Here is a 16260-nt window from a genome sequence, read left to right on the forward strand (position 1 = left end):
TCAGGCGCAGATCGCTGGAGCCGCTGGTGGAGACCGCGTCGGCCACCCTCTCTCCTCTCCTTTCTCCTCTGCGTCGCGTGTAGAGCTCATCCCAGGTGGGATGCCCCTGTCCGTCGAAATCGCGGGGACGGGGTTGCCCGGATCTTTGCCGAATATTCCAACCGAGGATGACTCCGCCCCTCGCCGCCTCTCAACCAAACACGGGGCTAGGTGGGATATCTCACCTGGGATGATCCCGTTGTCGCAACCAACCGCCACCTAAGCGTCATATAAAATATTCGGCATCATGATCCTTTCAATGATTGCACTTTATAATGTGCACAAAAAATGCCACCTGGGATGATCCCGTCCTAGCTAGCCACTTGCTTGAGGTGTTGATCACTTATATTCGGCATCATGATGCTTTCAACGATTGCACTTTATAATGTGCACAAAAAATGCAACCAAAATATGGATGGATAGAGTTTGTACTAATACGTGCGCTCATGCAAAGTTTGAACTTAAAACAAAAAATGGTGCAAGGAGAAAGAAAAATGTAAAACCAATCTATGAATAGAAGTTGGATGACATAAGTTTGTATTCACAACCTATTACTATTCACATGTTGATTCTATTTTTCATATATTTTTTTGCATACGTTGTTAAGCTCAAGTATGCATGAAAATAGATTACCTGTCCATCCATATTTTTATTTTGGTTTTTTAGAAAAAAAAACACTTGTAAAGTTGCATTTTGTGTGTGGGAGCACTTAATCGCCACTAGGAGCACATGTTCTCGAACGTAAGAATCCATGTGCGCGCGATATCTGACCGTCAAACATGGTAGCTGCCCTATTCGCTTGAACTTATCAGCCGGCTTATCAGCTAGAATCTACAGTATTTTTCTCTCACAAGAAAACAGTTTCAGCCGGCTTATGTATCAGTCGAACAGAGCCGAAAGGTGAGTTCCACGGGTCCTCTCATCACGTGGCTACATGAGGCCAAGTCTTCTGTTTGATTGTTTAGATATAATATAGTTCTATATTATAAGTTCGTTAACGATGGAATATTCATTATGCACATGTTTAATCATGCTGAGCTAATGGACCATGTCATCCTTGCACACTACGTACATGCCATCGATATCTACCAGCTAGCTCCTCCGTACCCTATATATTCACCTCCATATGCATACCTCCATGCACTGCACACAACAATTGCTCAACCATCAAACTAAACCCAGACTCAGCTAGCCAATCATTTCCATTCATTCAAGAATCAAGATCAACAAGCAGCTGTCGAATTAAGCTAATGGCAAGCTAGGGCACAAGCATCACTGGTCGCCGCCGTGGTCGCGATCATTGTGGCGGCGGCAACCGTGCTCGGAACGGCGTCCGGTGCCAACTATACACCGTCGGCGAGCCGGGCGTGGCTCGTGGGACCTGCGGACCAACCTCACCGCCTGGTCGTCCACCGTCGACTTCCACCCGGGCGACCCGCTAGCTCGTGTTCAAGTACGACGCGTCGGCGCACGACGTCGTGGAGGTGACCCAGGCCGGCTACAGCTCCTGCTCGGCGGCGAGCCCCGTCGTGGGCGGCACCCACCAGACCGGCAGCGACGCCATCAAGCTCAACTACGTCGGGAGGCGCTACTTCATCTGCGGCAAGCCGGGGCACTGCGACGCCGGGATGAAGCTGGAGGTCAGGGTCACGCCCGTGTGCACAAACGACAGGGGCTTCAACGCGTGTGTTTACCACCCCGTCGGCGCGGCGCCGGGGCCTTCTTCAGCCGGTCTAGGCTCTCTACTTATCACCGTTGTGTGGCTGCGGCTTGGCCTCACCCTCACCATTGCCTAGCTCAAGCTCACAGCTGTTTCATTTCATTCAACCATGCAGCATCTCATATAGTACTGTTGAAAGAATAATGTCTCTGTTCAAAATATTCATGTCAGTTTAATCTAGGAAGTGTATGCAGTTATGAATCACAGCTCAAATAAAGAGAGCAAGTTAAGAACCAGAGTGGCACCACAAAAGTCGAAATGATGGACTCGCTCACAAAAAGTAAACATGATGAACTCACATGATACGCAAAACAGGAGAAGGTTATCTGAGTAGAAAATGATATATAGATGGTACTTGCGATGAACAGAACCACAGTTCAGCAGCTGAAACTGCACGACCTGAGACATTCCACCCTAATGTCTTCAATACATCTTAGTCTAATGGGGCAAATATCTCATGACAAGCAAGCATATATGTTTTGCCTGGAACCAGCATAACGTGGCACACCCTACTACTGTCTTCAGAATGCCATCTAGTCCGAAAATGTGAAAAAGACAAGTTCAGCAGCAGCTTTGTCTGCACTAACTCATACGGAACAAAGAGCTTTAGGCACGGCACTAGTAACCCAGAAACCAAAGAGGTGAGCTGATTTGCGTCACTGTTATCTTCTCTCACTGGTCAACAACCTGAATCATAAAGAAAAAATAATTGTTAGCACAATTCCAACTGCCTAGGAATCAAACAGATTGGATTTTGATGATAAAATAACAAGTGTAATAATTAGTAAATAAGCCAAACTGGCTTGCAACCAGAAAATGGATCCCGGGTATATGTGATGTTTAAAGTTCAGAAGTGCCTAACAGCATTCACAGTATAATACTTTCATAGGCCTAGAGGTTTTTCTAGTAACTCATTTCATCAGCAGAAATTCATGAAAAGATAAAAAAGGACAGACCCAGTGCCAGAGGCTCCCACATGAGTGGGGTCTGAGGAAGGGAAAAACCGAGGCAAGCCTTCCCCCCGCAAATCTGCAGAGAGGCTGCTTCGAACCCACGACCTGGTGACTCAGTGAGACAGCTCTCACCACTGCACCAGGCCTGCCCTTCTTAAATTCATGAAAAGATAAGAGAATAAAACCATCTAAGTAACCAAATTGATAAAATAGTCAAATCCCAGCACCATTGTCCTAATCAATTGCAAAGATAAGAGAATTGAACCATAACTCTTGTTAAAATTGAAGGAGAAATCAGTCATAGCTTAAGAATCATCAAATTGGTACATAGATTCTCTAGTTTTGTGTAAAGACCTTCGGTTTCTAAGTTCCAGCACAAAATGGGCATTGCTGAACTAACCTTCTGAAAGAATATCCAAAAGAAGGTAAACAAAAACATAATAAGGTACAAAATGGAAGGATTCACAATTATTTGTGGCTAACTATAACTATTATCAAACGCTAAGGTAGCAATATATCCTTCATTATAATTAATGACAGCAATTATTAAATGCTTGCCTAACATATCAACACGTAATTCTGATACGTAATAAAAAGGTACAAAAGTACCATTTCAAACTATAAAACTCCTGAAAATACACAAGTTGTACTATCTGGCAGATTTCAGACACATGAAATGCATACATATCACACGAGAGTTGAAACTATGCTAGCAAATATATAAAGTTGGCAAGACTGAATCAGGTCTAAAGATAGTTATCTATTCTAGCAATTCTAAAGAATATAAAGTTTGGTTGCTTGTGTTTATTAAATATTGTGAAATTTGGTTAACTAAATTAGCATAAGCAAAGAGGCTCAGTTGTAGATTTAAACTAAAAACCACTATTTAAGCAATAGAGCAAACAAACTAAAAACAATAACTCCTTGGATTCAAGCAACAATCAAACAGATCTGCAGATTCAAAACCTAGCCTAAAGGATATTATTTAGTAGTAAGCATAGAACTTCTTTTTGTTTGGAAAACCCAAATCTAAGGAACAAAACTGCTTTTTTTTGTGACTAAGGAACAAAACTGCTATGTAAAAGTAAAGTGTTAAACAGGTTCCTAAACACAAAACAAATACATTAAAAGCATTTTGTTTGTTAAAAAATATAACACAGCCTACCAAAGCCACTGCAAGGTACATAACACATCAAATGTAGGATCATCAAGTATCCTTCTAATAGGTGCCTGGAAAATACATTAGATCATTGGATGACATATTCTAATTTCGATAAGTGGCTCCTACTATACAAAGATCTGCCATCACATTTATGTAGCCAGTAGATCATAACCATCAGAAACAAGGGAATATGCTAGCGCATTCCACTGCAGTCTGCAACCAGCTTACACACCCAGGACACAAACACATAAAAAATTGATCTCTATTTGATCAAGCAACCTCGCATAAACAAGTGACATGAACATGGAAGCCAAGGAATGTCTCAGAAAAAAATCAACGAGGAACACAGGCATCGAGGACAAGGAGTTGGCATAGATGGGGCCCCATGCTTCTTGCTGTGGAGTTCTACAGAATGTAAAGTTTCAATTATAGTATTCATTTGTGTTAACACTCAGGTTTAGTATCTAGACACACAAGGTATATATAACCCGTAAAAGGCTCAATTGCACAAGTGCAAGTTACAACAAAGCCTGAAGTACACAAAACTCAAAATTTGTGAAGTTAAGTTGACAACTGAGAAATGAAATAACCAAAGCAGCTCCTTAAATTCACACATAATAACAATTATTATCACCAACAATTCAAAAGGAAGTCAATCTGGAGTGTTGAATAATACTGCGATGTCCAACACAAACTTCAAATTTGGTACCTAAGTCTATAGAACTTATTGAGAAATTAGTCTGTACCAAACATAAGTATATACCACATCCTACGGCTACCGGAGGGAACACAATTCACCAAACTGATGACCATCAAGCTTTCTACATACAACTATGTGCTAATTTCCATGTTCTAAAATTTTTCGAGTGAGTGAGAGTAATAACTGTATAACAAATCCAAAAAGGAAATGATACGCTCCCTCTGCTTCTACAGGATGCTATATGACAAAATATGCATGCATCAGAGCATACAGATAATCATAAATAAAGGAAAATAATTAATGGAGCATTTGATCAAGCAGCAAAACTTGTTATAAACAAAAAGCTATGGGATGGAAATCACCAGAAAGTCGATCAGTTTGTTGGAGCAGCGAGGAACTCAGGCGGCCAGGCCAAGGTGTAGGCATAGATAGGAACTCCGTGCTCCTTGCCATCTTTCATCACCAAGCGCTCCAGCTTGCCGGTCTCCAGATGGAACGAGTAGCGCCCATATCCCCATGTAGTGATGAACACCTTCCCGGTGCGAGCGTAGTCCATGTCGCTGAGCCAGGTGCAAAGCATCCGCATCATCCTGTCCTTGGGAAGCCCAGGCACGGTGTCGAGCACTTTGGTCATGCAAATCTCCCTCTCCATCCACCACCCCCTGTCGCTCCACATGGGCTCTCCTCCACGCACCCAGATCTGCAGACGCTCTTCGTCCACGATCGACGCCATGCACAGACGGCCGTCCTCCGGCGTCTCTCCGACGCGGTACTTGTTGAAGCCATCCCCCAGGGCGGCAGGCACGGGCATGAACGAGAAGTCGAGCGTGCGAGGATCCAGCTGGAGCACGCGGCTGGAGTTGCAGATGTGCCAGTAGATGTTCCCAGCGGCGTGCACGCAGCGGGCCTCGAACCACCACGGGTCGAAGTCGACGACGACGCCCTCGGCCCTGGGCAACGCGCGCCAGCTGGCGCAGGTGCCGTCGCAGACGGACGCGACCCAGGCGCGCGGGCGGGCGCCGTCGACGGTGAGGCAGACGGCGTCGAAGGTGAGCCTGCTCGGGTGCGCGCGCGCGAGGACGGCGACGCCGATGACGCACCTGTCGCGGCGCCAGCGATCGACGACATGGTCAGGCTCAGGCAGCGAGTCGCGCGGCGGCGGCGGGAGCAGGACGCGGCGGCGCGACGCCGGGTCGACGGCGAGGATGCGGGGCAGCAGCGACTTGGGGCGCGCGTGAGGGAGGAGGAGGACGAGGCCGAGGTGGACGTCCTGGATGGAGAGGCTGCTGGCGGCGCCCGGGGTGAGATCGAGGGAGATGCGCGAGGAGGCGGCGTCGAGCGGGACGAAGACGGCGGGGTGGTGGGTCTTGTCCGACGTCGGCATCGGGGGCGGCTGGGCGGGGCCCTTGGGGTGGAAGAAGTAGCCGAGGAGGGGCGGCACGCGTGGGAGGGCGCGGACGGCGGCGCGGCGCCAGCGGTGGCAGGCGAGCGCCGCGCGGAGGAGGTCGGCGGGGGCCAGGCGGACGAGGATGGCATGCAGGACGAGGTCCGTGAGGTCGGCGACCGTCGTCGTCTCCAGCGCCGGTGCAGGCGCCAACGCCGGGGGGCGAGGGGAAGGGGAAGCGGCAGCGGAGGACGCTAGGGTTTGGTCCTCGCGGCCTCGGCAGCTGCTTTGGGGCGCCATGAGTTCGTCCGACCCGAGACGAGGCGAAGTAGCAGGTGTTGAGGGGAGATGGGAGACAGGGTGGGAGAGAGAGCAAGCAGCGACAGACCGACAGCTGGAGGTCACTTTCCACTGACCCATCCCAGTTCCATGCCAGGTACGTAGGCTCTTTCCGTATGTTCGCTCCAGGGGTCAGTCCAGGCTTTTGAATTTTGATTGACCGAGAGCCGACATTGAAAATATGCTATTTCGTAGTAACAACTATTTTGAAAATGTACTGAATTAGGCCCTATTCACTTTAACTTATAGGAAAAAGTCTACTTAATCCCCCACCTATCAACCATGGTCTACTTCACCGCCCAAACTATAAAACCGTCTATTTTACTCCCTGAACTTTTCAAAACCGTCTATTTTACCTCCCGGACGGTTTTCGACGGTGGTTTTGCTACAGTAACGGCGATTTTGCTACAGTGCTGTGATTTTGTCTTTTCTTTTTATTTATTTCTGGTGAATCTTTAAAAAATCATAGTAAATCACAGAAAAATTATAAAATAGAAAATCTAATTTTGTTGGACTCCACGTGAGTAGATCTACACAATGAACATATAATATGATATGCTTTAGTACAAAATTTTTGCTGTAGTTTTAGATTAATTGGAAAATCCAATTTTGTCTGTAATTAATTGGAACAATTCATAGCTGCAGCTTCTGTGGTCCAATTATGGTGAAATTTTTATGGTAGGCTAATTATTGTATGCTTGAACTATAGTAAAAATTTCGTACTCATTGGACCATGTATAACTTAGTTATAGATAAATTTCAATTAATTACAGACAAAATTAGATTTTCCAATTAATCTAAAGGTACAGCAAAACCTTTGTACTAAAACATACCACATTATATGTTAACTATGTAGATCTACTCATGTGGAGTCCAAAAAAATTGGATTTTTCATTTTATGAATTTTCTATGATTTTTCAAAGATTCAGTGAAAATAAATAAAAAAAAAGAAAAAGACAAAACCACCATCACTGTAGCAAAACCACAGTTGCTGTAGCAAACCACCGTCGAAAACCACCCGGGTGGTAAAATAGACGGTTTTGAAAAGTTCAGGGGATAAAATAGACGGTTTTATAATTTGGAGGTGAAGTAGACCATGGTTGATAGGTGGGGAGTTAAGTAGACTTTTTCCTTAACTTATACATCACAACAAATCAACGAACAGAGCTAGACTTTTTCAGCGAAACGAACGGGGACCTTATTTGGTTTTGCAAAGATTATACTTCCTCAGCCTGGGAAAGAATGCAACTTTAGGGTCTAGTTTTTGTTCAACAAAAAAAAATCATATCAACTCTCATAGACCACATAGGATCAGCTAGCCAATCATTTCCATTCATTCAAGATCATCTAGCAGCGTCGAATTAAGCTGATGGCGAGGGCACAAGCATCACTGGTCGCCATTGTGTCGCTGCTGCTTGGCCTCACCATTGCCTAGCTCACTGTTTCATTTAATTCAACCATGCAGCATCTCATAGTAGTGATAATAATGTCTCTTCTGTGTTCAAAAAAAAAATGTCTCTGTTCTAAATATTCATGCCAGACAATTTGCTTGTATGTATCACAAACATGAAGTCACGACACTGTTAAATATAAAATAGATATATGACATAGATAATGTGACATTGTTGCTATGGAGACCAAGAACGAACATTCTTCTTTTCTCCACAAAAAATTGTACAGCCATTGAAGGGGCAGCAGTAGCCTCTATATATAGTAGGATGCCACAGATATCAGCACCTTACTCCGTTACCAACGAACTACCACATAAGAACAACCCAATCAATGGATCGACGACTAGGAGGGGGGCTTCAGTTGCGATTAATTCACATGGTGCAAGCACGAACAGTCGATCGAAGCGATTATGCGACAGGAGGGCACGCTTCGCTGTCCTTCGATGTGTCAACTTCTGATGGTGGCATGAACTGCCACATTGGGTACCCCGGATAGCTGATAAAGGGCATCATCAGCTTCTGCCCTGCAGCTTGCCCCTGGGCATGGAATGGTGCTAAGGGCGCCTGAGGGAAAGGCGCCGGTATCAGGGTCGGATGAGGCATGTAGGCTGGTGTTGAGGTCATAAGCTTCATCTGGTGCTCTAAACTCTCCTTCTCTAATTTCAGTTTCTGCTTCTCATCACGAAGCTCATCCTTCTCGGCCTGGAATTAAAGAAACAACAATAGATTCACAAATATTGGAGATCATAGAAAAATAAATATATCAGAAAAGGAGTAAACTTTGTGCCCTCGAGAAAAAAATTTCCAACAGCTGAGTACTTGAGAGTAGTTAGAGGCATAGCAGCCAGAACAGTACGATATAATCAACAGTCTGATCAAATCAATAACAAACTCGGACTCTGCATAAAGGGTTATGGTGGACTGTGAATATTACAGAATTGAAAATGCTTCCAAAGCTTGATAGCTAATTGTATCCATCATTAAAAAAATGAAGGCTTTTGACCTGTCATTGGATACCCTATAACCCGTTCCCCAAATTCACACCCATGATTTGGGTCAGGTATGGGTAAGTAACTTGCTACCCGTTGAATTAAGGTTAAGGTAAGGGTCTCCCCGCTTCTACCTGTAATCTCGTCTCCTTCCCTTGCCCCCTTCCTTCGTAGTTGATTCTCAATTATATCACAGGAAGCACAAGCCCCCTGTGTATCAGCATACCATTGCTTTCCTTTGTGCTCTTCCATATCTCACTACCCTGTGCACTGGTGGCAGTGGCGAAACCCAGCCAGCCCCAGTGGAGGGGCAGGCGTGGAGGTGCAGCAATGTCCAGCTGCGGTAGCGTGGAGGTGAGTTCCTCGTCGCCTTACCCGCAACACGTGATTTGTAGCGCTATACGTATATTCCAGCACTTGTGAACAACAATCCAAGCAGGCAAGCATATGTTCATGAGTGAGATGGGGAGTTATGGGGAGGGTGTAGAATGGATATTTCATACCCTCCCCATTAACAGGTCTAGAACGCTTTAGATGATCAATACATGATTTGTGCTCTGTTGTGGTGCATAGAAACAACATATATGTAACAAGTTATGTAGTATGTTGTCAGCCAGAGGCTGATTTTGTGTGTGTGGACAGTTCACATTCAGAAAAGGAAGTTTGTACCAGTAAAACTAGCTGTTAATAAGAAATGTCTTGCGTGAGCTATGCAAGAGCAGTCAGTATATTCATGTGCAGGCCATAAGCTACCATAAAGCATTGCCAGCATTAGATAAAGATCTCATAATTGTAGATGAACATAAGAGTGCTACTGGGTAATGTTATGGATTCCTGAATAACACGGGGCATGCTCGAACCATAAAAGGACAATGTATTATATGTGGGTTAACAGTGTTCAAAATAAACAGCTGAATAACCTTTAGTTCTTTAATCTTTTCTTCAAGACTACCATTAGTTTCCTTCAGCTGCTGTGCTTCTGAACGAAGCTGAATAACCATGCGAGTAGCATCACTTAGGATAGCAGCTTTGTCAGCTTTTACTGGCTTCCCAGGTTCTAATGTAGACCCCAATTCAAGAAACCTAGAAAACCATAAGAAAGAAATGAAAAGGTATGTCAATGACCTGGCAATCCATCTTTGATACTGCAGTGTCAACAAAATTATGTCTATGATTTACCTGTCATTCAGCTTGTTCCTCCTCATTTTTTCCCTAGAAGCTTTAGATGTTGGCACATCATTGGATCCTGACCTTAAACTGCAAGATGCAATAGAGTTACAATTGTAAGAATGATGGTTGCATACAGCAAGACAATATGAAATACTTTTTTTTAAGTCGTAGAGTGAAATAACAGACACACCGTTTATTGCTTCCAGGCTCCTTGAAGACATCATTGGGCTCCTTGAAGACATCATTGGTGTTCACATAGCTGCCGACTTCCACACTGTAAAATATGGGGAAAATCAATTAGCAGTTCCAACTGTATATGAACTTTCTTTTTCTTATTTGCTAGTACCTAATTTGAACCAAATAACTGAAAATCATTCATCGACGAAAGTAATCAGAGAACTAGCTACATGTAAGGCATTGAACTCTGCCCGTATGGAGTAGACTGCATTCAGTAAAGCAAAAAATGGTCAAAGTCCAACAACAGGATCACTGCAAATTACTCCTAAATTAATATCATAGCAGCATCAGCGCATACATCTTTGGCTCTGCAGTCCAGTTTTACGATCCCATGATTCCCATCCATGACCTAGCAGTACATCCCATTGCTCATAGTCACAGCCTCACACGCATACTTATCAGGACTTGTAATACAACCCCCATCAATTAAGTCGCCAGCATCTAGAGCAGACCATCTCAATTGTTTGGGCGAATCATCAGTCATAATCACACATAATCCATCCATTCCACTGTCATAAACACAGTCGCTGCAATATAAGACCAAATCTACCAAAACAAGTTATCTTGGAATGCGCAAACTCAGCATCCTTGTTTTTTAGGAAACCATTTTTTCCTTTGGGAACTCTAATCTAATTTAACCTATATAAAAAAGCAGCCACCTCTCCGGATCAACAGACTGGAAGATCTGCTGTACAGAGCAACCACCTCTCCGGATCAGATGCCTCCCAGCGCATGCATCTACTATCCAGATAGCCGCCCCCCAAATCCCACACCCGCCCGTCTCTACCCCAACGATTCCACGATACTCAGAGATACGGAACGCGGCGGTCACGGAAACGATCGCCAGGATCCTACGCTAAACAAAGCATCCGCGTCTTCTGGAACTAGAAAGGGCGTGGGGGAGGGAGGAATCGATTGGTCAATCTGGGTGGGCGGACCTGGGGTTGGAAGAAGACGGGGACGCGTCCCACGGGAAGGCCCCGCAGGCCGCGGCCGGGAGGTCGTCGAGGATGCCGCAGTCGAGGAACCAGTCGTCGCCGGTGCCGCCGCCGCCGTCCGCCGGGCCCGGGGGGAGAGACATCGCCGCCGCCGAAGAGACCTTTTGGGGGCTAATAGCAAAATTCGTGGATCTTTTGGGTGCCTCGCGTCGCGGACCCGAGATTAGGAAGGCGGGCCGTGCTGTGGGTGACAGGTGGGCCCTGGCGCGTTTCGGGTTAGAGTTTGGTTGGTGGACGGAGCAGGTGAGGCGGGTGACGTGGCGTGGATGGAGGAGAGCCAGGGCCCAGGGGCGAGTGCGAGTGGGACCCCCTTCGCTTGCCAAGATTAGTTTCACTACTACTACTAACTTGATTTGACTGATGAACACTGACTTTAGTTAACCAATGGAGGCATGGACCTATGACAGCGATCTTATCTTTTTGTTCACAACAAAAACATGCATGCCACCGTCACCATTGCCTTCATCTGGTGTGGCTACAGGCTAGCGACCGGAGCATGGACCATCGCCCTAATTTTTTACTATTTAACCTTTTTTTTTTGAATAAAATTTGCATTTGGCCTCAGAGAGACTTAAATTCATCTTTAGACCCTGGGGGTCAACGCCATGAGTCCTGGCGCCGAGGTAACACATCTCGGCGCCACAGATCTTTACGCTGAGGTACCTGGCCATGCACGGAAGGAAAGCCTACGTGACCGATATCCCGGCGTCATGACACGTGATGTCGAGGTCGGCGCCACAGATCTTGACGCCGACCTCGCACACGCTGGCAGGCTGGCGGCCGCGTTGCCTCGGTTCGTGCTCGTCGCAAAACTGGCTGGTCGAGCAGTGCTGGCGCAGAGGCGTGGGCGATGGGACGAGGCAGCGATGGCCAGAGCAGTCAAAGTCCTGAACGTGACGTGAAGCTAGCCACTGAACCCGTCTCTCAGTCCAGTCTGCACTGTGGAGATACTAGTGACGCAGCTGCGCCGTGTCTAGCACGTACTAGCCGCACGCCTCCTCTGCACCTGCACGCTGGCCATCAATGTGTTGTCGGCCATGGGAGAAAATCCTACACAGTCGATGAATCAGTGGCGGACAAAGGATTTAAAACCAGAGTAGTTCTAGTCAAAAAATTTCATATCCAACATAACAAAATTCAAATAAAAAATTCGGTAAAATGGCTACAAATTAACCAAATTGAGATAATACAATTGAAAGGTTCAAACCTTATAGATTATACATAAGATAAGGTCTTACATAAATAAGAGATTACAATACAAGTTCTAGTTCAAGGCTTTTGCTTTGCGCTTTCTCATTGCCATGAAAGCATGAACTATGCCATCCTCGCTTACAGTGGAGAATATATCATGCTCAATAAAGGTAACCAAACAATCATTCAATAACCTATCACTCATACTATTTCTCACCTTATTCTTCACTAAACACAATGCAGAGAATACTCTTTCAACACTTGCTGTCGCCACTGGTAAGATCAATGCTAATTTAAGGACTAAGTACACCAAACCATATAATTCATGTTTTTTAGTGTCAACAAGCTTGTTAGAGAGCTCACCGAGGTTGTTCAGTCCTTCAAATCTATCATCCATTCTCACATCTTCAATATATGTGCCAAGTTGAATTTCAAGTGTCCTCAAAGTAGAACTTGAAAAATCTTTGGGATAAAAAGTTACAAGCTTAAGGATTTTATAAGCATCAAATGAGACAAATGAATTGGAGGGATTCAATGCTGACATACAAATAAGCAACTCCCTACTAACCTCATCAAACCGATTCTCAAGCTCTTGATGAATTCTATCAATAATACCAATATACACTTCTCTTCTATAGTGATCATCAATTGTTTGTACAGGATAAAAGCGATGGGATCTTCCATGAGGCTCATATTTGCTATCCATCGCAGGAACATCAATAGAATATTCGATGCAAAATGATTTAACCTTTTCTAAGAAATCTTCCCACCCATTAGACCTCAATTGTTGGAACCTTCTCTTTGCCACACCAACAAGTGCCATTGCATTAACAATATCTTGGTCTCTCTTTTGCAAAGATTGAGACAACTCATTTGTGTACCCAAGAATCACAAGCATCAAGTGGGCATTGAAAACAAACTCAAATGACTCTAAAGTCAGAACCATAGCATGTATGTTTGGCCAATCATCTCTTTGTGTGGGATCCTTTCCAAGAGTTATGAGTACTTCCCGAATGGTAGAATACATGTCAATGATATGCAAAACAGTTCTATAATGAGAACCCCACCTAGTATCACCAGGCCTAGCCAATCCCATCTCTTGATTTAACCCACTTCCACTTTCTATTTCACCCAATTCAAGTGCTTTCTTCAATTTTCGTGCTCTAACATCTTGAAGCATATCATGGCGTTTGCAAGAAACTCCAACAATATTCAGCAAGCGTGAAACTTGAGAAAAAAAAGTACTAGCCCCAACATCTCCCTTGGCAACAGCAACAAGCACTAATTGGAGTTGATGTGCAAAACAATGCACATAATAAGCAAAAGGAGACTCTTTCATTATCAGTGTTTTCAGCCCCTTAACCTCTCCTTTCATGTTACTAGCCCCATCATTTTCTTCTTCAACTTGATTTGACCCATTATCTCTAGTAGGATCTGTGTCTGTATCTGTTACTCTAGGTGTTTCTGTCCCTTCATCCACAACTACGATAGCACTTTCATCACTCACAATTAGAGGATCTTCTACAACAGGAATAGACAACTCTTCATCAACAACTGGAATTGGTGGAGCACAAGTTGCAACTTTTTTTGCCTCATGCTTCTGAAAAAGAAATGCTATATTTGATTTCTTCATGCCTCAACTTCCTGAAAAATTACAATAATTTCTATTCTATTCTAGGCTCACAGACCATAGATCTACAATCCCCAATCGGCTAAGTCTTCTGAAAAATGACAAGAAATTTAATCCAATGAATTCTATGCTCTGATTTCATTCACAAGATCAAATCCCTAACCAAATTCATAAGAACTCACCGGGCAGTGCGTACATGAGACCAAGACAGACAGACACAGACTGACAGAGGCGCTGTAGGGGACCGGGGAAGGGCGGACGGCCGCTGCCGCGCTGGCGTAGCCAGCTGCCTGCTGTGCAGTGCTGGACTGCTGGCCGGCGTTGGCTGGTGGCCTGGCGCTGCCGCGCTGGACTGCTGGCCGGCGAGGCCACCAGGGATCTAGCACTGCCGCGCTGGACGCCTGGAGCCCTGGACGACCGCTGGGCGCTGGCAGGGCGGGCCGGCTGGGTGGGGGCGCCGGGGCAGCTCCGCGGCGGATCCGCGGCTGGCTCCTCGGTGGCTCGGTCGCGTCACTGCTGGCCGACGTCCGACGAGGCCACCACAGATCTGGCGGTTATGGAGGCAGAGCAGAGTGGCTGGCGCTGCCGGTGCCATGCTGGACGCCTAGACGGCCGCGGGGTGGGGGCGCCGTGGCCGCGCTGTGGCGGCTCCGCAGCTGGCTCCTCGGTCGCGCGCGCGGCGCGCCTGACTCGCGAGCGTCGGCCGTCGGGACTCGGGAGGGAAGGGAGCGGACAGCGGAGTCGCGGACACGGAGACGGCTTCGCTCGGCCGCTCGCGGTCTTGACCGGGAAAGAGGAGCAATGGGCCAAAATTTCATGGGCTGCGCGAAGTACTAAAAAAATTTTGGGCCAAATTTCAAGGTAGTCTTGGGCCTACTTGGACTACCCATTGGGCCCGTCACTGCAATCAATAGCATGAAAGAGAAAATCCAGTGCAAAAACGTTGGCAACGCATGGGAGAAAATCCCACCAGCCGAACAGCCCCGTATCGTTCATCCGGCACGGTGAAGAAAAATAAAGTAAACTGCATGAACTCCAGTACTGTATGTACAGTATCAACTTAAATGAACTCCAGTACCTTTCGTTTTAAAATGCTTTAACTATTGATGGAAATAATGTCGAAAAGTCAAATAAAATGACAAGAGTGGTGATGCCTTGCAGGATGGGACGGCGTGACCTCCCGTTAACTAGTTGCAAAATAATTAACCAGATAAGTAAGTATTCATAATCCAGACACTGTCATGACGACACACCATCGACGACGCCGGGAGTCAAAACTATTGTTTGATGCCTAGTACGAGCCACAATCCAAAGCGGCCGCCCGTGTTTTGCGGTTGCCCGCGATCTGCACACACTGATCCTGCCGTGGCTTAGAAAATACAGTAGACGCTAGCTGTCATGAAGGAAGTTTGGGACGTAAAACACTGGACAAAAAGAAACACTTTGCTCATTAATCATAAAAATCTGCATGAACAATTTGATGGTAAAAGTTTTTAATTTATTAGAAAGGGTCGAGAGCCCAAAGACACACGATTGTTGCTTTTATTCTATATTTTTAATATTTATATTGGAAACAAATCTAAAACCCATAAAAAATACTAACACGTCGGCAACAAAAACCAAAAAAAGGGAAAAAAAGTGAAAAAAAAAAAGATCGCCGGGCTAACAACAAAAAGATCATGAAAAAAAAACACAAAAAATAATGTCCGCTCAAAAACCAGGTGGACGGGAAAAAGTAAAAAAAGAGAAAGGAAAAAAAAGAGAAAAGTGGAAAAAGGACGTGGATCGACGCACCAAAACCGAGGGTATTTTAAAAAATGAAAGAAAGCGGGTTGAAAAAAACACTTCATTTGTGGGGATCACGCAATAGCCATGTAGCGTATGCTATCCATAAACAAATTTGCATGTATTTGTATACTTGTCCCTACGAACATATTTGTTGAGAATTATTATTTAGTGTTCAATTAAGCATTAATCCAAGGAGTGTCTTTTCACCTCTCTTTCTCTTTCACACTTGTAACCGTCTACATGGGCCTTGTATATATATGTACACATTGTTCATTAGAATACAACGTAGAATCATTTGCATCTCTCGCTTTTGTCTCGCTCTCTACTTCTAACACGTTATCATGCACGTTTGCTCTCCGCTGGTTACGGGCCAGAAACCAAGAAGACGTCGATGGCCGATGATGCAGTTGCACGTCGTTTTCACTGCAGACCGTCGGCATCATTTCCACCAACGAACAAGGCCGGAGAAGACCGCCGGCATCGTTGTCTCTCCTGTGAGGCACGCTCCT

At 45.4% G+C, this 16260-nt stretch overlaps 3 protein-coding genes across 3 annotated transcripts; all 3 read right to left on the bottom strand.

Annotated features, from left to right (window-relative positions):
* Nucleotides 1-2232: 2232 nt before the first annotated feature.
* On the bottom strand, nt 2233-6258 carry LOC136476530 (uncharacterized). The gene is made up of 2 exons (XM_066474401.1): nt 4937-6258; nt 2233-2446 (listed from the first exon to the last, which is right to left on the bottom strand). The coding sequence occupies exon 1, from the start codon at nt 6256-6258 to the stop codon at nt 4948-4950; it is 1311 nt and encodes a 436-aa protein (XP_066330498.1). The 3' UTR covers nt 2233-2446; nt 4937-4947.
* Nucleotides 6259-7866: 1608 nt separating this feature from the next.
* On the bottom strand, nt 7867-11290 carry LOC136476537 (transcription factor ILR3-like). The gene is made up of 5 exons (XM_066474413.1): nt 11083-11290; nt 10098-10181; nt 9917-9994; nt 9658-9820; nt 7867-8450 (listed from the first exon to the last, which is right to left on the bottom strand). The coding sequence occupies exons 1-5, from the start codon at nt 11223-11225 to the stop codon at nt 8157-8159; spliced, it is 762 nt and encodes a 253-aa protein (XP_066330510.1). The 5' UTR covers nt 11226-11290; the 3' UTR covers nt 7867-8156.
* A 1116-nt stretch (nt 11291-12406) lies between these two features.
* On the bottom strand, nt 12407-13966 carry LOC136469218 (uncharacterized). The gene has a single exon (XM_066467505.1). The coding sequence runs from the start codon at nt 13964-13966 to the stop codon at nt 12407-12409; it is 1560 nt and encodes a 519-aa protein (XP_066323602.1).
* Nucleotides 13967-16260: the final 2294 nt, after the last annotated feature.

This window comes from Miscanthus floridulus, chromosome 8 (assembly GCF_019320115.1).
Source record: "Miscanthus floridulus cultivar M001 chromosome 8, ASM1932011v1, whole genome shotgun sequence".
NCBI classification, from domain to species: domain Eukaryota; kingdom Viridiplantae; phylum Streptophyta; class Magnoliopsida; order Poales; family Poaceae; genus Miscanthus; species Miscanthus floridulus.